At 44.8% G+C, this 20,758-nt stretch overlaps 1 protein-coding gene across 3 annotated transcripts in view; it reads right to left on the bottom strand.

The window, feature by feature from the left end:
* Positions 1-5,257: 5,257 nt before the first annotated feature.
* LOC311138218 (innate immunity activator protein-like) overlaps positions 5,258-20,758 on the bottom strand; it is a 40,548-nt gene continuing 25,047 nt past the window's right edge. For 2 of the 3 annotated variants that reach the window (XM_084172894.1, XM_084172893.1), the window contains exons 2-10: positions 17,279-17,395; positions 15,978-16,111; positions 12,106-12,228; positions 11,606-11,837; positions 11,424-11,477; positions 11,020-11,302; positions 10,277-10,435; positions 9,287-10,016; positions 5,259-5,802 (exon numbers count right to left, since the gene is read on the bottom strand). In XM_084172894.1, the coding sequence (XP_084029020.1) occupies positions 5,710-5,802; positions 9,287-10,016; positions 10,277-10,435; positions 11,020-11,302; positions 11,424-11,477; positions 11,606-11,837; positions 12,106-12,228; positions 15,978-16,111; positions 17,279-17,333 (1,863 nt within the window). In that variant the 5' untranslated portion in view covers positions 17,334-17,395 and the 3' untranslated portion in view covers positions 5,259-5,709. Of the gene's footprint in view, positions 5,803-9,286; positions 10,017-10,276; positions 10,436-11,019; positions 11,303-11,423; positions 11,478-11,605; positions 11,838-12,105; positions 12,229-15,977; positions 16,112-17,278; positions 17,396-20,758 lie in introns of all 3 variants that reach the window. The other variant, XM_084172892.1, reaches the window with a different exon arrangement.

Below are 20,758 nucleotides of genomic sequence, written 5' to 3' on the forward strand. Positions count from 1 at the left end.
GTGTTTGGTTTTCGCCAGGCATTACTGGAACCATGTCGTCCAAAAGGTTATACTTTTGAATCATCTGTCCATATAACTTTCTTCCAAGAGTCTTGATGATCATCCAGGTGCTTTTTGGCAAACTTTAGTCAACTTTTTGGACGAGATGGGTCCCATTATGCCTGGTGAAAACCAATCACTGCTTTCCACAGTAAGAACATCATACCAATGGTCAAGCATGGTGGTGGTGGTGTGATGGTTTGGGGATGCTTTGCTGCCTCAGGACCTGGACGACTTGCCTTAATAGAAGGAACCATGAATTCTGCTCTGTATCAGAGAATTCTACAGGGGAATGTCAGACCATCCGTCTGTGAGCTGAAGCTGAAGCGCAGCTGGGTCATGCAGCAAGACAATGATCCAAAACACACAATCAAGTCTACATGAAAATAGCTAAAAAGCAAGACATTTTAAGTTTTGGAATGGCCTAGTCAAAGTCCAGACCTAATCCCAATTGAGATGTCGTGGCAGGACTTGAAACGAGCAGTTCATGCTTGAAAACCCACACGTCACTGAGTTAAAGCAGTTCTGCATGGAAGAGTGTGCCAAAATTCCTCCACAGCGACGTGAGAGACTGATCAACAACTACAGGAAGCATTTGGTTGGAGTTATTGCAGCTAAAGGTGGCACAACCAGTTATTGAGTGTAAGGGGGCAATTACTTTTTCACACAGGGGAATTGGGTGTTGCATAACTTTGTTTAAGAAATAAATGAAATAAATATGTAATTGTTGTGTTATTTGTTCACTTATGTTCCCTTTATCTAATAAAAGTAGAGAAAATTAGAAAGGGGGCAAATACGTTTTCATAGCACTGTATGTCCAATATCAACAAATTATTGGATTTCAGTTGATGGGCCACTCCATAAGGGCCACCTAATTAGCAGCGACGCTCCTTGGATTTGGAAACTAGAGGTGCTCCTGAGTAGAATGGACTGCGACACAATGTAGGCTACAGGAAATTGTGTACTACAGTGCAATATGTCCAATTTGAAAAACATACTGAACATGGTACAATATGAATGAGCTAATTAACAATGTGATTAATAGTGTTTTCTAAAGTTGATTATTATAATACAATTATTAATATTCATATTACTATTATTAATAGTAGCATTATAAATATTGATTTGTTATTTGTGTTACTGTTGTTCCCATGATAACTATCTAGTAGGCTAATCATTACTTTTAATGCTGATAACAATAATGTCAGTGCTATAATATTATTTGTGCTATAAAGGCGATTAACTTTATTCCCTTTTTCATAATGTTAAACAAAATTCGAAGTCTGCTAACAAATCCTCATAAAATGTTACGAATTTCGACCATTTGTATTATTTTTCACCATCTTCATTGCAGGACTTTTATTTTGAAGGAAAATCGCCGAGGTCCCGGCCTTGCTTGGTCTTGCTTATTCTTGCTGGTGGAATGTAACTTCCGGTGTAGTGAAAAAACGTGCCTCTGTAAAAACAGTTGTCAAGTATTGCTTTACTGCGCAAGGGCAAGTGTCATAATTAATTTATTAGAGGTCCTTTAATTCACTTATGTTCTTAACTGTCGTACCCAATCAGACTCAAAATATATGTTTTACCCCAATGTTTGTAAACATCAATGTAAACAAACACTTTATAGCCTCAAAACATGATTAAAACTATACTTTTTATATAGATGGTCAGCCCTTGCATCGATAGCTGTGTCTATGAATTTGAGAACTGTTACATTTCTCCAGGCCCATCCATCAGCTGTTTAACAAAACAGAGGCCAGGTGTCGGCTTTGTTATTGTTTCAGCTGCAGATTCGAGCTTTAATCATTTACATTTACATTTACATTTACGTCATTTAGCAGACGCTCTTATCCAGAGCGACTTACAAATTGGTGCATTCACCCTATAGCCAGTGGGGGGGTAGAAGGATTACTTTATCCTATCCCAGGTATTCCTTAAAGAGGTGGGGTTTCAAATGTCTCCGGAAGGTGGTGAGTGACTCCACTGTCCTGGCGTCGTGAGGGAGCTTGTTCCACCATTGGGGTGCCAGAGCAGCGAACAGTTTTGACTGGGCTGAGCGGGAACTATGCTTCCGCAGAGGAAGGGGAGCCAGCAGGCCAGAGGTGGATGAACGCAATGCCCTCGTTTGGGTGTAGGGACTGATCAGAGCCTGAAGGTACGGAGGTGCCGTTCCCCTCACAGCTCCATAGGCAAGCACCATGGTCTTGTAACAGATGCGAGCTTCAACTGGAAGCCAGTGGAGTGTGCAGAGGAGCGGGGTGACGTGAGAGAACTTGGGAAGGTTGAACACCAGACAGGCTGCGGCATTCTGGATGAGTTGTAGGGGTTTAATGGCACAGGCAGGGAGCCCAGCCAACAGCGAGTTGCAGTAATCCAGACGGGAGATGACAAGTGCCTGGATTAGGACCTGTGCCGCTTCCTGTGTAAGGCAGGGTCGTACTCTCCGAATGTTGTAGAGCATGAACCTACAGGATCGGGTCACCGCCTTGATGTTAGCGGAGAACGACAGGGTGTTGTCCAGGGTCACGCCAAGGCTCTTCGCACTCTGGGAGGAGGACACAACGGAGTTGTCAACCGTGATGGCGAGATCATGGAACGGGCAGTCCTTCCCCGGGAGGAAGAGCAGCTCCGTCTTGCCAAGGTTCAGCTTGAGGTGGTGATCCGTCATCCATACTGATATGTCTGCCAGACATGCAGAGATGCGATTCGCCACCTGGTTATCAGAAGGGGGAAAGGAGAAGATTAGTTGTGTATCGTCAGCGTAGCAATGATAGGAGAGGCCATGTGAGGATATGACAGAGCCAAGTGACTTGGTGTATAGCGAGAATAGGAGAGGGCCTAGAACTGAGCCCTGGGGGACACCAGTGGTGAGAGCACGTGGTGCGGAGACAGCTTCTCGCCACGCCACTTGGTAGGAGCGACCGGTCAGGTAGGACGCAATCCAAGAGTGAGCCGCGCCGGAGATGCCCAGCTCGGAGAGGGTGGAGAGGAGGATCTGATGGTTCACAGTATCAAAGGCAGCAGACAGGTCTAGAAGGACAAGAGCAGAGGAGAGAGAGTTAGCTTTAGCAGTGCGGAGAGCCTCCGTGACACAGAGAAGAGCAGTCTCAGTTGAATGACCAGTCCTGAAACCTGACTGGTTTGGATCAAGAAGGTCATTCTGAGAGAGATAGCAAGAGAGTTGGCTAAAGACGGCACGCTCAATAGTTTTGGAAAGAAAAGAAAGAAGGGATACTGGTCTGTAGTTGTTGACATCAGAGGGATCGAGTGTTGGTTTTTTGAGAAGGGGTGCAACTCTTGCTCTCTTGAAGACGGAAGGGACATAGCCAGCGGTCAAGGATGAGTTGATCAGCGAGGTGAGGTAGGGGAGAAGGTCACCGGAGATGGTCTGGAGAAGAGAGGAGGGGATAGGGTCAAGCGGGCAGGTTGTTGGGCGGCCTGCAGTCACAAGTCGCAAGATTTTATCTGGAGAGAGAGGGGAGAAAGAAGTCAAAGCATAGGGTAGGGCAGTGTGAGCAGGACCAGCAGTGTCATTTGACTTAACAAACGAGGATCGGATGTCGTCAACCTTCTTTTCAAAGTGGTTGACGAAGTCATCCACAGAGAGGGAGGAGGGGGGGGGGGGAGGAGGATTCAGCAGGGAGGAGAATGTGGCAAAGAGCTTCCTAGGGTTAGAGGCAGATGCTTGGAATTTAGAGTGGTAGAAAGTGGCCTTAGCAGCAGAAACAGATGAAGAAAATGTAGAGAGGAGGGAGTGAAAAGATGCCAGGTCCGCAGGGAGTCTAGTTTTCTTCCATTTCCGCTCAGCTGCCCGGAGCTCTGTTCTGTGAGCTCGCAATGAGTCATCAAGCCACGGAGCTGGAGGGGAGGATCGAGCCGGCCGGGAGGATAGGGGACATAGAGAGTCAAAGGATGCAGAAAGGGAGGAGAGGAGGGTTGAGGAGGCAGAATCAGGAGATTGGAGGGAGAAGGATTGAGCAGAGGGAAGAGATGATAGGATGGAAGAAGAGAGAGTAGCGGGAGAGAGAGAGCGAAGGTTGCGGCGGCGCATTACCATCTGTGTAGGGGCAGAGTGAGTAGTGTTGGAGGAGAGCGAGAGAGAAAAGGATACAAAGTAGTGGTCGGAGACATGGAGGGGAGTTGCAGTGAGATTAGTAGAAGAACAGCATCTAGTAAAGATCAGGTCAAGCGTATTGCCTGCCTTGTGAGTAGGGGGGGACGGTGAGAGGGTGAGGTCAAAAGAGGAGAGGAGTAGAAAGAAGGAGGCAGAGAGAAATGAGTCAAATGTAGACGTAGGGAGGTTGAAATCCCCCAAAACTGTGAGGGGTGAGCCATCCTCAGGAAAGGAACTTATCAAGGCGTCAAGCTCATTGATGAACTCTCCAAGGGAACCTGGAGGGCGATAGATGACAAGGATATTAAGCTTAAATGGGCTAGTGACTGTGACAGCATGGAATTCAAATGAGGAGATGGACAGATGGGTTAGGGGAAAAATTGAGAATGTCCACTTGGGAGAGATGAGGATTCCTGTGCCACCACCCCGCTGACCAGATGCTCTCGGGGTATGCGAGAACACATGGTCAGACGAGGAGAGAGCAGTAGGAGTAGCAGTGTTACTATAAAAGTGCCCGTTTTAGCCAGCCAGATGGCTAAATGATTGAATGTCTTATGTAAACTCTAAAAAGGGTGGCAGAACTGAATTATTACAACTATTAATATGAATATTAATAGGATATGTGGAACAATATGAGATACTTTGTTTAGAATAACAGTGTTTTGTATTATGTATTGTTCAATGTGACATCCATGGTTAAATAAAGTCCAACTTTCAAGTACCAATTATCTATGTACAAAAAGTGTATTGTTATAATGCATAATAAAATAATGGTTTATTAAGGGCATAATTACTGTCCACAAGCAGGGGATGATCATGAGCCAAAATGTGAGAAATGAAGGCACCCGGCAGTAACTTCAACTTCTTTGCCAGTCAAAGTGCTTTTTGCTACAAATGTCTGTAAGGGAGAGACTAGTAAATTGATAAAAGACAGTGCAGCTTCAACGCTGAACGGTCGAATGATGACAAAATAATGTGTAACCAATGATAATAATAATATTGGTACTTATTCTGATTCTATGGATACCACCACTCAGAAACTTCCTGTTGGAATTGAATTCCCAACTCTGAAGAAAGTGAAGATTATAACAGAATGACACTGATAGGATTAACAGTATACATCTTTATTCCATTATTTATTCATTTCTAAAGAGAAACTTTTTCTTTTAGAAAAACAATAACTAAATACATATTTTAGAAACATTTTCGATAGTACTAAACACATCAATAGATCCATACAAAAAACAGATAAACTAACCATGAAAGAATGTTCAACACAGCGGCTCTTTCACAGTAAAAAGGGAGGCAGCAGGGGAACGTTGTGGTCTGTTGCTTTGTGCCTTTAATTGACTTTCTGGTTGCCCGGGTAACATGTTGAAGTCAATGTATAAAGCCTCAGATCCTCTTTGATATTATGCCCAGTCTCTCTCTCTCATCGCATATCAGCACCAGGTCCAGTGATGTAATAAATTAATGAATAAATAGGGCTCTGTGGGCGGGGGAGGAGGTCAGAGCTTTCCAGAGAGGGGGTGGCACTGGGGGCCCTCTCCCTAGTCCTACACCTGACTGACGATCTCCGAGTCGTCATCCACAAACCACTGCACTGGGGTCCCGTCCGCTGCCCTCTGGATGACACGTCTCTGGGGAGCCTGCAGACGGGACGACAAAAACAGGGAACATTTATTTCAATGTCTGGTTTTTCAAGTTAGTACTAACAGAGTTATGATTTTAAATATCACTAGCAATAACATTATTGGAAGTTCACAGTATGGAGATAAGGCAACAAAGTAGATAATAGCAATGATGTTTCTGCTGGTGGTTCCCTGAAACCCTTCAGGGTCAGGAGTGAGTATACTGCCCTACAGCAGAGACCAAGGGCTCATCTGCTGTATTACGCAGTTCTCACAACACCAGCAAGTTGGAGATACAAATATGATGTTAAAGGAAGTACAGTACATAGCACTGTGGTATAACTTCACCATTGAGAGCTCCATAATGAGAAGGTCATAAGAGTTCAAACCAAATCAAAACTTTATTTGATTTCAGCCATAGTGTCTCAAAATGCTTGGCTTTTAGGTTTTAGCAGCTGATCCACAACAAGGGTGTGTCATTTTTCTCTACAGTGAGCTACACTGTGACTCAGCGTGACACTGTATGATTCAGGGGTGAGGTTGACTATGGGAGGGCCACAAGAACAGTATGCACTGCAGCTGTCTGAATGTCTCTTAAACCTCCTTTACTTCCTGTGATCAGAACATCCCCTGAAATGAAGAATGGTCACTACTACTACTGAGAAATATTAGACCCAAAAACAACAGAGAAATATTAGATCCAGTACTGTACTACAGCTGCCCATGCTTTTCCAACCGCTGGCGATCTAAATCATTGCTGAAGGGTAAAGACAGTAAAACGACACAGGAATGTGGCACCTGGGTCTTACTATCATGCATGACCATTCCCACACCTTGCCCTCTGGAGAAAGAGAAAACTCAGGATACCCACTGAGTCTCATATTATAATCATTTCAATGTCTTAAAAATCACATTGACTCACCACCTGCCTCCATAGATTTTCTTAAACTGTTTCTGAACTCAAAAGATACAGTGCATTTGGAAAGAATTCAGACCCCTTGACTTTTTCCACATTTTGTGACGTTGCAGCCTTATTATAAAATGGATGAAAATGTTTCCCCCCCTCATCAATCTACACACAATCTCCCATAATGACAAAGCAGAAATTTTTGCAAATGTATAAAAAATAAAAATACTGAAATATCACATTAACATAAGGATTCAGACCCTTTGCTCAGTACTTTGTTGAAGCACCTTTGGTAGCGATTACAGCCTTGAGTCTTCTTGGGTATGACGCTATAAGCTTAGCACACCTGTATTTGGGGAGTTTCTCCCATTCTTCTCTGCAGATCCTCTCAAGCTCTGTCAGGTTGGATGGGAGTGTCGCTGCACAGCTATTTTCAGGTCTCTCCAGAGATGTTCGATCGGGTTCAAGTCCGGGCTCTGGCTGGGCCACTCAAGAACATTCAGAGACTTGTCTCGATGCCACTCCTGCGCTGTCTTGGCTGTGTGCTTAGGGTCGTTGTCCTGTTGGAAGGTGAACCTTCGCCCCAGTCTGAGGTCCTGAGCGCTCTGGAGCAGGTTTTCATCAAGGATCTCTCTGTACTTTGCTCCGTTCATCTTTCCCTCAATCCTGACTAGTCTCCCAGTCCCTGCCGCTGAAAAACATCCCCACAGCATGATGCTGCCACCACAATGCTTCACTGTAGTGATGGTGCCAGATTTCCCCCAGACGTGACACTTGGCATTCAGGCCAAAGAGTTCAATCTTGGTTTCATCAGATCAGAGAATCTTGTTTCTCATGGTCAGAGTCCTTTAGGTGCCTTTTGGCAAACTCCAAGCGGGCTGTCATGTGCCTTTTACTGAGGAGTTGCTTCCGTCTGGCCACTCTACCATAAAGGCCTGATTGGTGGAGTGATGCAGAGATGGTTGTCCTTCTGGAAGGTTCTCCCATCTTCACAGAGGAACTCTGGAGCTCGGTCAGTGTGACCATCGGGATCTTGGTCACCTCTCTGACCAAGGCCCTTCTCCCCCAATTGCTCAGGTTTGGCCAGGCGGCCAGCTCTAGGAAGAGTCTTGGTGGTTCCAAACTTCTTCCATTTAAGAATCATGGAGGCCACTGTGTTCTTGGGGACCTTCAATGCTGCAGACATTATTTGGTACCCTTCCCCAGATCTGTGCCTCGACAATCCTGTCTCGGAGCTCTACGGACAATTTCTTCGACCTCATGGATTGGTTTTTGCTCTGACATGCACTGTCAACTGTGGGACCTTATATAGACAGGTGTGTGCCTTTCCAAATCATGTCCATTCAATTTAATTTACCACAGGTGGACTCCAATCAAGTTGTAGAAACATCTCAAGGATGATCAATGGAAACAGGATGCACCTGAGCTCAATTTCTAGTCTCATAGCAAAGGGTCTGAATACTGTTTTGCATTTTAAATATGAAGTTCTGTTTAGTATATTTAATACATTTGCAAAAAAATTGAAAAATCTGTTTTTGCTTTGTCATTATGGGGTACTATGTGTAGATTGATGAGGAACATTTGTAATTTAATCCATTTTAGAATAAGTCTGTAACGTAACAAAATGTGGAAAAAGTCAAGGGGTCTGAATACTTTCTGAATGCACTGTATGTAAGTAAATAAGATGCGTCCTGAAGCGAAACTCAGGGTCAAAGTGCGAGCCATTTGTGAGGCTGACAAAACAGCAGTAAGGAGATCCATGGGGCGTAGCTGGAATACAGTGTGTACATCCCAAATGGCACTCTATTCCCTATATAGTGCATTACTTTTGACCAGGGCCCACACTGTATCAAAGTTTCTCTCTCTCAATGCAATTCAGTGAGTGTGCATATTGCCCTTGGACAATGGGACCATAAAAACGATAGTGTGAACGGTGGCTCCTAAACAATTAAAAACAATCATTGAAAGTCATAAAACAGGGGTAGGCAACCCTGGTCCTGGAATGCTGCAGGCACTTCATGTTTTTGATTTAACCAACCTGGAAGACCAGGAGTGTTGAATTTAGGCAATCACTGAACTGATCAATTAACTTAGTAGCTCCGTGTGGTGCCTAGTTGAGACAAAATCCTGCAGTACCTGCGACACTCCAGGAACAGGTTTGCCTACCCCTGTCATAAAACGTGCTGAGACAAGTATCATTGAGAGTTGCGTGTTGTCCTGTGACTCCTGTCCTCACATAGTGTGCTTACTAGTTCATGGAGGTAATACTTGTCAGGTGTGATTGCCAAACTCACACAGTTCAGTAGAACGCAAAGTAAGTTTGCTTGTAAAGACTGCATTAATATACGACACAAACATTTTAAAGAGTTCTGATTCCATGGAACTTGCAGACAGGCCTGGACACAGCACCCCAGTAGCATCCATCTTAACTGATTAGAAATTCCCTTCTCCTCTAAAGCCTGCGGGGCACCAAGTGACACCAACCTGACAGTAATATAATCCAGTGCTAACAGTAATTCCGCAAAGGCAATAACTTCAAATTGGGCAACTACATTGCAATCATGTAGTAAGTGAAGTGCCGTCGTGGCGGTTTACCTGTTCATGGTACTTATTGTGCTGGGAGAGAGGTGACTCGCGGCCCTGTACATTCCTCATCCTGACCGCGCCCTGTCTGTCCAGGGAGTGAGGTCTGAACTGCTTGCGCTGGTGCCAAGACTTGAGCTCCTCGTTTACCACCTGCTGGGGGAGACCTCTGGAGGAGTGGTGGGGGTACTCCCGGAGCGAAGGTGCCCGGGACAGTCTGATGTGAGGGGGCAGGGGCCTGAGAGCCCGCTGGGGGTGCACAGGGGCCTCCTCATACCAGTGCTCATACTGGCTGGCGTGACAGGGGGGCGGGGGGCCATGATACAACCTGGTCATGTCCATCTCTGAAGGGTAGACCATCCCATCGTTATAGTAATCCCTGTGGAAGCTGGGGCTGGACTGGTGCTGGGTGTTTTGGTAGAAGCCGGGGCCTAGGGGGTAGGCCATTGGTCGATGATTGTCATTGGGGCTGGAGTGTTGGTACCTATAGGTGGGCTGACACTGCCTGGGCAGGTCACAGGGCATCTCGCGACACGGGGAGCTGGTGTAGGATGGGGCAGAGTGTTCAGAGTTACTGTCCTCAGTCTCAGAGCTGGAGTGGTATATGGGGTTTCCATAGCCTCCCCTCTGGACAGGGGACTCGGCTGGAGACGTTACCACGTAATCCATCAGTCGCCTCCTGGGAACACGGGTGCGACCTCGATCCTTATCCAGTTTCAACGGAGGCTCACTGTTGGGGAGTCTGTAAAATATTACATAGAAGCATTACAAACAAGGCCAAAACAGTACAAATATCCAAACTCATTTGTAAGATACAGTGAGACAGTCTCAAGATTCAAGCGGTGTGGGGACAGAGTGGATGAGATATAAAATGGTGGACAGTGGTGCTGTGTGACTGTGATATGCGGTTGTCTTACCTACCTTAGTTGAATGCACTTACTGTAAGTCGCTCTATAAGAACATCTACCAAAATATAAATGTAAAACATTTAAACGTGCTGACCTGAGAGAGAGCTGGCGGCGAAGGTGCATCTCCGGGGTGGATGGGGCGCTGTTGGACTGGGTGTAGCACAGTCTTAGATGGGAGGAGAACTGCAGCGGCAGGGCCGTGTCTCCACAACAGGCTTCCACTGGAGGCAACACAGGGGTCACGGCTGGACTACTGCAGAAATGTAACATGGACAGGAAGGAGAGAGAACTGGTTTAATGACTAAACCCTAAAAACAGGCCATGAGTTGGCCAAATGAGTGCATGTACTTTGCACGCTTGAACCTGTTCCATGTGCCCTTGTATTTATTAGTCTATTTGAGCTGTCTCTCAAAGACGAGTCGCGACTTGAATCAAAATGTTCCTGAGTAACATCCTTCCCAAAATAACAAAGTACGTATTAATGCCAACTTGAGAGAAACCACATGAAAAGGAACTCTCATTTTTCAAATATCAAATGGAGGAGTTTATGTTTCAGATAAGTGCTGCCAAAGCAGATTCCTGACCTTGTGGTTTCTCATAAAGGTAGATCTATTTGGGTTCAACTATGGAGCTGCATGAATTCAAAAAGTCAAGGCAATCTTATATTAGGCTACATGGAAACAATTACCAAGCCATAATGATTTGTATTTAAGAGAGCTTTCACCAACCCATGAAGCTTCAATTATGGCTATTCTTGGGCTTTCCTGTACAATAAATTCAAGGGTAGCGTTCATATAAAATTACAGGAGGCACAGTGGGTTCCCCCTTGGCCTTTACCTTGACCTGCTGCTACCGGAGCGTGACTTCTTCTTGATCTTCTGGTAAGGCTGGTCTAGACTGGACTCGGTCCAGGGGGAGTGCTCGATGGGAGGGGGCTCCAATTCCAGGCTGGTGTTGAAACGGGACTGTAGCTCCTCCAGGGTTGGAGTAGTAGTGGGAGGCTGGTGGGGGCTAGGCCCAGGGGGGTGTGAGGGGCCTGGGGGAGGCTGGGGAGGATCTGCTGGTCCTCCTAGGTGAGGGGGCTCCACAGATGGTTGAGATGACTGACTAATCACCTCTTCTGGAGTAAAGTAGAGATACAATTAAATTCAGAGAGTTATTAGGTACTTTGGTGGTATTGTCATAGCATGCTTATCCATATAACTTGTACAAGAGTAGTTTTTGCACATAGTGACTCTAACCTTCGTCGAGCAGCGCCGAATCCGACAGAGAGCTATCATCAGAAGTGCCCTGATCTGGAAACAAAAGCAAAGCAAACAACTGTATTAATCCATGGGAACGGCACTGGAATTCCATTCCTCTCAGGTCAGAGAGGAGAGATTTCAATGTTATTTTATCAGTCGGCCAGTAGGGCGGAGCTCACCTCTCTGTGTGCTGGTGCAGCCTGGCCGTGGTGATGTCCGTCCGTGCTGTAGGCGCAGCTGAAACGCTGTTTCCTGCAGTTGTTTGACTTTCTTCTCCTCACGCTTGCACTGCTGTAACCGGCTTCTCTTCACCGCCTTGCTCTGGTGTTCCTCACAGCAGAGTCTTCGGACTGCTTTGTATATCTGCAGCTGCAGGGATAGCTCAGCTTCCACAGAGTTCAGCTCAGAGTTCTACAGGAGTTGACAAAAGGAGGTTGGGCAAACATGAGTGGCTGAAAATTAAAGATCTCTTACGATGACAGAAGCCTGATTATTGATGGTTGGTGCCATGGAAGGTGGCGATGGCTTGAATAGAGAAACTACATTTCTCCCAAGGGGAACCACAGGAGTGGCCTTCAGTATTAAGTACACCTGTGTGTGTGGCTTTTACAACTACTGTTAAAGGGAGAGTCAGTGTAAATGACAAGTGTCCATGCCAAAACCCTGTCAGGCTCTTTACCACTGTTCCCTGTGGGATGCTCTGCTCGTCTAGTTTGAAGGCAGCTCCGATACGTTGGCGAATTTGAGGCGGCTTCTCCCCAGGCAGCAAAGGGTAGTCTGCAGACAGCCGACCAGTCAGCTCCTATAAGACATGGTAAAAAAACACCAGATGTAAGCTGGTTAAAATATGAGGAATCATATTCTGTTAATTCAACACAACAAAAATCATGTACAGTGCGTTCAGAAAGTATTCAGACCCCTTGACTTTTTCACATTTAGCTACGTTACAGCCTTATTCTAAAATGTATTAAAAATAATAATAATTTGCCTCATCAATCTACACACAATACCCCGTAATGACAAAGCAAAAACAGGTTTTTAGACATTTTAGCAAATGTATAAAAAAATGTTTTACTTTGTTGAAGCACCTTTTGCAGCGATTACAGCCTCTAGTCATCTTGGGTAAGCTTGGCACACTTGTATTTGGGGAGTTTCTCCCATTCTTCTCTGCAGATCCTCTGTCAGTTTGGATGGGGAGCGTCACTGCACAGCTATTTTCAGGTCTCTCCAGAGATGTTCGATCAGGTTCAAGTCCGGGCTCTGGCTGGGCCACTCAAGGACATTCAGAGACTTGTCCCGAAGCCACTCCTGCGTTGTCTTGGCTGTGTGTTTAGGGTAGTTGTCCTGTTGGAAGGTGAACCTTTGCCCCAGTCTGAGGTCCTGAGCGCTCTGGAGCAGGTTTTCATCAAGGATCTCTCTCTACTTTGCTCTGTTCATCTTTCCTTCGATCCTGACTAGTCTCCCAGTCGCTGCCGCTGAAAAACATCCCCACAGCATGATGCTGCCACCACCATGCGTCACTGTAGGGATGGTGCCAGGTTTGCTCCAGACGTGACTCTTGGCATTCAGGCCAAAGAGTTCAATCTTGGTTTCATCAGACCAGAGAATCTTGTTTCTCATGGTCTGAGAGTCCTTTAAGTGCCTTTTGGCAAACTCCAAGTGGGCTGTCATGCCTTTTACTGAGGAGTGGCTTCCGTCTGGCCACTCTACATCAAGGCCTGATTGGTGGAGTGCTGCAGAGATGGTTGTCCTTCTGGAAGGTTCTCCCATCTCCACAGATGAACTCTGGAGCTCTGTCAGAGTGACCATCGGGTTCTTGGTCACCTCCCTGACCAAGGCCCTTCTCCCACGATTGCTCAGTTTGGCTGTGAAGCCAGCTCTAGGAAGAGTCTTGGTGGTTCCAAACTTTTTCCATTTAAGAATGATGGAGGCCACTGAGTTCTTGGGGACTTTCAATGCTGCAGACATTTTTTGGTACCCTTCCCCAGATCTGTGTTTCGACACAATCCTGTCTCGGAGCTCTACGGACAATTCCTTCGACTTCATGGCTTGGTTTTTGCTCTGACATGCACTGTCAACTGTGGGACCTTATATAGACATATGTGTGCCATTCCAAATAATGTCCAATCAATTGAATTTATCACAGGTGGACTCCAATCAAGTTGTAGAAACATACCAAGGATGATCAATGGAATCAGGATGCACCTGAGCTCAACTTCGAGTCTCATAGCAAAGGGTCTGAATACTTATGTAAATAAGGTATTTATATTTATTTTTTTGCAAACATTTCTAAAAACCTGTTTTTGCTTTGTTATTATGGGGTATTGTGTGTAGATTGATGAGGGAACATTTTATTTAATCAATTTTAGAATAAGGCTGTAACGTAACAAAATGTGGAAAAAGGGAAGGGGTCTGAATACTTTCCGAATGCACTGTATGTTAAAGAAAAAACCTTGGGATTTTGGCAATGAATCCCTTTCTCTACTTCCCCAGAGTTATATTAATTTGTGGATACCATTTTTATGTCTCTGTGTGCAGTTTGATCCCGAAGTATCCCTTTAATATACACTGAACCAAAATATAAAACGCAACATTTAAAGTGTTGGTCCCATGTTTCATGAGCTGAAATAAAAGATCCCAGAAATTGTCCAAACGCACAAAAAGCGTATTTTTCTCAAATTTTGTGCACAAATTTGTTTACATCCCTGTTAGTGAGCATTTCTCCTTTGCGGAGATAATCCATCCACCTGACAGGTGTGGCATATCAAGAAGCTGATTAAACAGCATGATCATTACACAGGTACACCTTGTGCTGGGGACAATAAAAGGCCACTTTAAAATGTGCAGTTTTGTCACACAACACAATGCCACAGATGTCTCAAGTTTTGAGAGAGCATGCAATTGGCATGCTGACTGCAGGAATGTTCACCAGAGCTGTTGCCATAGAATTGCATGTTCATTTCTCTACCATAAGCTGCCCCCAATGTCATTTTAGAGATTGTGGCAGTATGTCCAACCGGCTTCACAACTGCAGACAGCGTGTAACCACGCCAGCCCAGGACCTCCCCATCCGGCTTCTTCACCTGCGGGATTGTCTGAGGAGGGGTGGGGGGTTACTGAGGAGTATTTCTGTCTGGCAGCCAGGCCCTTTTGTGGGGTGAAACTCATTCTGATTGGCTGGGCCTGGCTCCCCAGTGGGTGGGCCTGGCTGCCAAGTGTGTTGGCCTATGCTCTCCAAGGCTCTATGGCTGCACCCCAGCCCAGTCATGTGAAATCCATAGATTAAGGCCTAATGAATTTATTTAAATTGACTGATTTCCTTATATGAACTGTAATTCAGTAAAATCTTTGAAATTGTTGCATGTTGCGTTTATATTTTTGTTCAGTGTACATATTATATTAGTTTGTACTTCAGAGCCAATCGGTCCCCATTCCCTCCAAATCTACCAAGTTCCATGAACCCTCAGAGTTAATTTTGTTTTTCCTTCATTTTGAAATATTGTTTAAAAAATCTATCCTGCCTTACATGCTGGGACATGGAAATTGTTCTCAAGTGTTTGTTACGCAATGCTGCTTTTCTATAGTTCCTACTCTTTCACAACACATTCTTAGGGCCTCACCTGCCCAGTGTATCCATCTCACTGGCCTGTTCTCTAGCTGCACATAAACTCAACCTGAGTGTGAGAGTGCATTATTACCCTGTGTATGTTTTGAGTCAGTCTAAATAAAAGGTACATTTTTTCTCCTAGACACAGACAATAGCATCAGAACGGTTGGTCATGATCTAAGTCACTGTCGTGTTCCTGAGAGCAGGAAGAGGTGTCATCAGATCCTCCTTCCAGGCAGCACACCTTGACAGGACAAGTCCCGACAGAAGAGCCAAGCCCAATTTTCAACAGGAAATAATGATCAGAACTGGTCTACATCCCAAATGACACCCTATTACCTACATAGTGCACTACTTTGGACCAGAGTCATATGGGAATAGGGTGCCATTTGGAACGCAGCCCCTCATAATGATGACGGATGAGACAGGGACATTCTCAGGGCTGAATTAGTTGCTGAGATCCAGATATTGGAGAGAGAATTTAGTGTTGTATAATAGGGACACCTAAGGTCCATTGGCTGCCTCCTAATTGCCCCAACTTGTCTCACTTAAAAGCCCAACAAATAAGCCTAACTGAAAGGGAAGTGATAGTTGTGTTATCATTGGTCAGGAGCAGCAAACCAAAGAAGCCTTTCATTTCAGACTGTGGGCAGTCTTTATCGCCTCAGTAGTTTCAGAGTGCCAGGCAATTATTTAATTAACATCTTGACAGTATTATTAAGCTTACGTATCGGCCTCTCTGCCTGTGTCAGAGCTTGATTAACATCTCTCTATGAACCCCCCACCCCCGACATCAAGGTCATGGTTTCACTGATGGGGAAATTCCACTGATGTCATGGTGAAAATGGCCTGAACCCTGATAGAGTGGAGTGTGTCTGTGTGTAAAGTGTGTGTGTAAAGTGTGTGTGTGTGTGTGTGTGTGTACTATATCCAGGGGTACTCACAGCCTCTCGGATGCAGAGTTTCTTCAGCTCCAGTAGGCAGAGCTCTAGCCGGTCCTCCAGTGACTGGTGCTTGAGTTTGACGGCCCGGGTGTGAGTGGTCATGTCCTTCATAATTGTGGCAGGACTATCAGGGCCTGGGACACACAATGACAAAGAGGCTACTGTGAGGTCTAACGATTGAAAACAGCGTGGCTATAGATATCTGGACACAATCTTTTGGCACAAGTTTTCAATTGGTAATGCTTGCTTGTCAATTTGATATGGTTGCAGCTGTATCACACATATAACCCAACTGGTTGGAAAGAATAAACTATGTCCAAAACAAAAAAGGTTGCAATACAAATGCAACCAAAAATGTTGCTCCATTCCTGAGGTTCTGCCCACTCATGAGCAGCAACGTTGAAGACGGTGAGCAAAGATGACACCTAGACAAGACATGGTTATTTTAAGAGACAATGAGTGTCTGTACTCATACTGTTTACTGTTTTATTGACTGATACTGAAACTGTCATGAAAGTGTGAAAGGGAGTGAAACCTGGGAGTGAAACCAAGGTGATAAACAATATGTCGCTCTACTGGAATAGTTAGGTGGCTCTCCAGAACCGCCAGAGACTAATGACAACTGGGGTGTATCCCAAATTGCACCCTACTCCCTATATAGTGCACTACTTTTGACAAGAGCCCTATGGGTAGCCCAAAAGTAGTGCACTATTTAGGGAGTAGAATGCCATTTGGGACGAAAACCCTGAGTTCATTCACAGGGCTACTAATGTCTCCAGGCCAGCTGCAACGTGTGTCACATGCTTTCAGAGATTATCAGCTCAATCCCTGCAGGTACTGACAGACAGGTGTGACGGGGAAACAAAGACGTCACACAGTTACTGTTACCGGAATGGCAACCATGCAGGAGAAAATAAACATTAGAAAACATGCCAATCACTGAATGACAAAACCCCCCAATTCTGTCTGGACTGATAATCTCCCAATGTGGGGAAAAAGCGTGTGACTAAATAACATTTGCGGTGAAGAATGTGATCAGCGATAGCTCAGCTACTGGTTTATAGAAATCATTGGTAGTAGCCACTGCATCTTCTTAGAAATGGAGCACCAAAGAATAAATAAAACTGTGGCTTGCTTGCATAACTACTTCATTATAACTGGAACACAAATAGGTTTTTAAAACAAAACCCATAACATATCAAGTTTGAAAAAATGTTGACTCTAATGTCTCACTACAGGTGTCCCATTATAGTGAATACATGTTAGTGTCATGCAAGTTGATAAAGGTATTTGGTCCTTACCAGAGTGGAGAATGATACCACTGTCTGTGTCACTGATCTCTTCTTTACCCTCCATGTATGTGGGTCAGGTGGTCTTCAGGGGTGGGGAAACAAGGGAATGTCCAGTTTCACGATGCCCTGCAAAAATACACATATGTACATTTTCTTCAACTATACAATATATTTGATTGTCCAAATTCATTTTAAAGTCAGCATACACTACAGAGAATAATCATGTTTAATATGAGTAAATTGTTGCTTTTCAGCACAATTAGAATATCTAATTTTAGACAAAATTAATGGATCCATGCACCATTAAGAGAAGATTACACTTTCAACACACCACTTAACCCTTCAACCATGAAAAAGTCCTTGTGACCCAAAGTTACGGGGGTCAAACCAAATTCCCTGTGACTTTGTTCGGTAAACAATGGAGAGGGCCACTCTTTCCCATTACTTTGAGCCATTCCCTCCAGTTACGCCCTGTCAGCACAGCCTCACCAGGGTTTCAAACAAGAGTGGATTAACACTGTGACTATCTAACTCACAGGTTGTGTCCTAAATGGCACCCGATTGCCTATATTGTGCACTACTTTTGACCAGGGCCCATAGGGCTATGGTCAAATGTAGTGCACTATAATAGGGATTAGGGTGCCATTTTGGATGCTACCCCACACTGTTCTTCATCAGGTGAATGTTTAGCCAGCAGCTAAGGGCTGGCTATTTTAGGGAGAGGTAGAGGAATGCCTGAACACAGGAGAGGAGATGCTAGTCAAACAACAATTATACAAATGCAAGGAAATTATGCTTAAATGGTCTTTTAGTGACTGAAAATCCCAAATTATTCAACTTGCAGTGGCAAACAGAAATACCTTATTTACGTAAGTATTCAGACCCTTTGCTATGAGACTCGAAATAGAGCTCAGGTGCATCCTGTTTCCATTGATCATCCTTGAGATGTTTCTACAACTTGATTTGAGTCCACCTGTGGTAAATTCAATTGATTGGACATGATTTGGAAAGGCACACACCTGTCTATTTAAAGGTCCCACAGTTGACAGTGCATGTCAGAGCAAAAACCAAGCCATGAGGTCGAAGGAATTGTCCGTAGAGCTCCGAGACAGGATTGTGTCGAGGCACAGTTCTGGGTAACCATACCAAAAAAATTATGCAGCATTGAAGGTCCCCAAGAACACAGTGGCCTCCATCATTCTTAAATGGAAGAAGTTTGGAACCACCAAGACTCTTCCTAGAGCTGGCCGCCAGGCCAAACTGAGCAAACGGGGGAGAAGGGCCTTGGTCAAGGAGGTGACCAAGAACCCGATGGTCACTCTGACAGAGCTCCAGAGTTCCTCTGTGGAGATGGGAGAACCTTCCAGAAGGACAACCATCACTGCAGCACTCCACCATCAGGCCTTGATGGTAGAGTGGCCAGACGGAAGCCACTCCTCAGTAAAAGGCACATGACAGCCCGCTTGGAGTTTGCCAAAAGGCACCTAAAGGACTCTCAGACCATGAGAAACAAGATTCTCTGGTCTGATGAAACCAAGATTGAACTCTTTGGCCAGAATGTCATGCATCACCTCTGGAGGAAACCTGGCACCATCCCTACGGTGAAGCATGGTGGTGGCAGCATCATGCTGTGGGGATGTTTTTCAGCGGCAGGGACTGGGAAACTAGTCAGGATTGAGGGAAAGATGAACGGAGCAAAGTACAGAGAGATCCTTGATGAAAACCTGCTCCAGAGCGCTCAGGACCTCAGACTGGGGCAAAGGTTCACCTTCCAACAGGACAATGACTCTAAGCACACAGCCAAGACAACGTAGGAATGTCTTCGGGACAAGTCTCTGCATGTCTTTGAGTGGCCCAGCCAGAGCCTGAACTTAAACCCGATCGAACATCTCTGGAGAGACCTGAAAATAGCTGTGCAGCGACGCTCCCAAGCCAACCTGACAGAACTTGAGAGGATCTACAGAGAAGAATGGGAGAAACTCCCCAAATACAGGTGTGCCAAGCTTGTAGCATCATACCCAAGAAGACTCGAGGCTGTAATCGCTGCCAAAGGTACTTCAACAAAGTACTGAGTAAAGGGTCTGAATACTTATGTAAATGTGTAATTTCCGTTTTGTTGTTTTTGTTTTTTCAAAGGTATTTTTATTTGGCATTTGTTATGATTATGCAGATAACACAGACAGAACAGGTACAGGGCAGAGCACACATGGATCCCCTACCAAATCAAACCCAACCCAACCCACCCACGCTCTAACAGAGCCCCACCCCAAAACCACACTTAAAGCAGGCATGACATACAGTACCAGTCAAAAGTTTGGACACACCTACTCATTCAAGGGTTTTTCTTTATTTTTACTATTTTCTACATTGTAGAATAATAGTGAAGACATCAAAACTATGAAATAACACATATGGAAGTAGCCACCCTTTGCCTTGATGACAGCTTTGCACACTCTTGGCATTCTCTCAACCAGCTTCATGAGGTAGTCACCTGGAATGCATTTCAATTAACAGGTGTGCCTTGTTAAAAGTTAATTTGTGGAATTTCTTTCCTTCTTAATGCGTTTGAGCCAATCAGTTGTCCACATTATGGCAAGAACAACTCAAATAAGCTAAGAGAAACGACAGTCCATCATTACTTTAAAGACATGAAGGTCAGTCAATCCAGAACATTTCAAGAACTTTGAAAGTTTCTTCAAGTGCAGTCGCAAAAACCATCAAGCACTATGATGAAACTGGCTCTAATGAAAGGATGACCCAGAGTTACCTCTGCTGCAGAGGATGAGTTCATTAGAGTTAACTGCACCTCAGATTGCAGCCCAAATAAATGCATCACAGAATTCAAGTAACAGACACATCTCAACATCAACTGTTCAAAGGAGTGCGTGAAATCAGGCCTTCATGGTCGAATTGCTGAAAAGAAACCACTACCAAAGGACACCAATAAGAAGAAGAGACTTGCTTGGGCCAAGAAAGTTGAAAACTCTCTGAGACCAAACAATCGCCTGAACTGTTTCCAGGTTTGTAGAGAATGTTTCACAATAGGGTTTTTAGTGTATTTGGAAACAGGCTCAGCTAATGCAAGTTTTGAGCAGAGTAAGGCAGCTAAGGAGGTGGGGCCACAGGATGAGATCTCCAAGGTCAACCATTTTGGGCCTGTAACATCAGGGATTTCTGTCATCCAATATAGAATGATTCTTATATTAGCTGCCCAGTAATAATATTGAAACTTCGAAAGTGTTAGACCACCCTGGGAGCGAGATCTCTGCAATATGCTCTTACGTATCCAAGGGTTTTTCTTGTTCCAGATAAAAGCAGATATCAGTTTATCTATGGAGATAAAATATTTTGTCAGAAAGATAGGAATACATTGAAATAAGTATAAAAACTTAAGTAATACATTCATTTTAACAGTGTTAATTATTCCGCCCAAAGAAAGAGAAAGTAAATCCCAGCGTTCAAGGGTGGGAAATTGGCTTTATAGAGATC

The sequence above is a fragment of the Coregonus lavaretus genome (genome assembly GCF_964263955.1).
Source record: "Coregonus lavaretus genome assembly, chromosome: 12".
NCBI classification, from domain to species: domain Eukaryota; kingdom Metazoa; phylum Chordata; class Actinopteri; order Salmoniformes; family Salmonidae; genus Coregonus; species Coregonus lavaretus.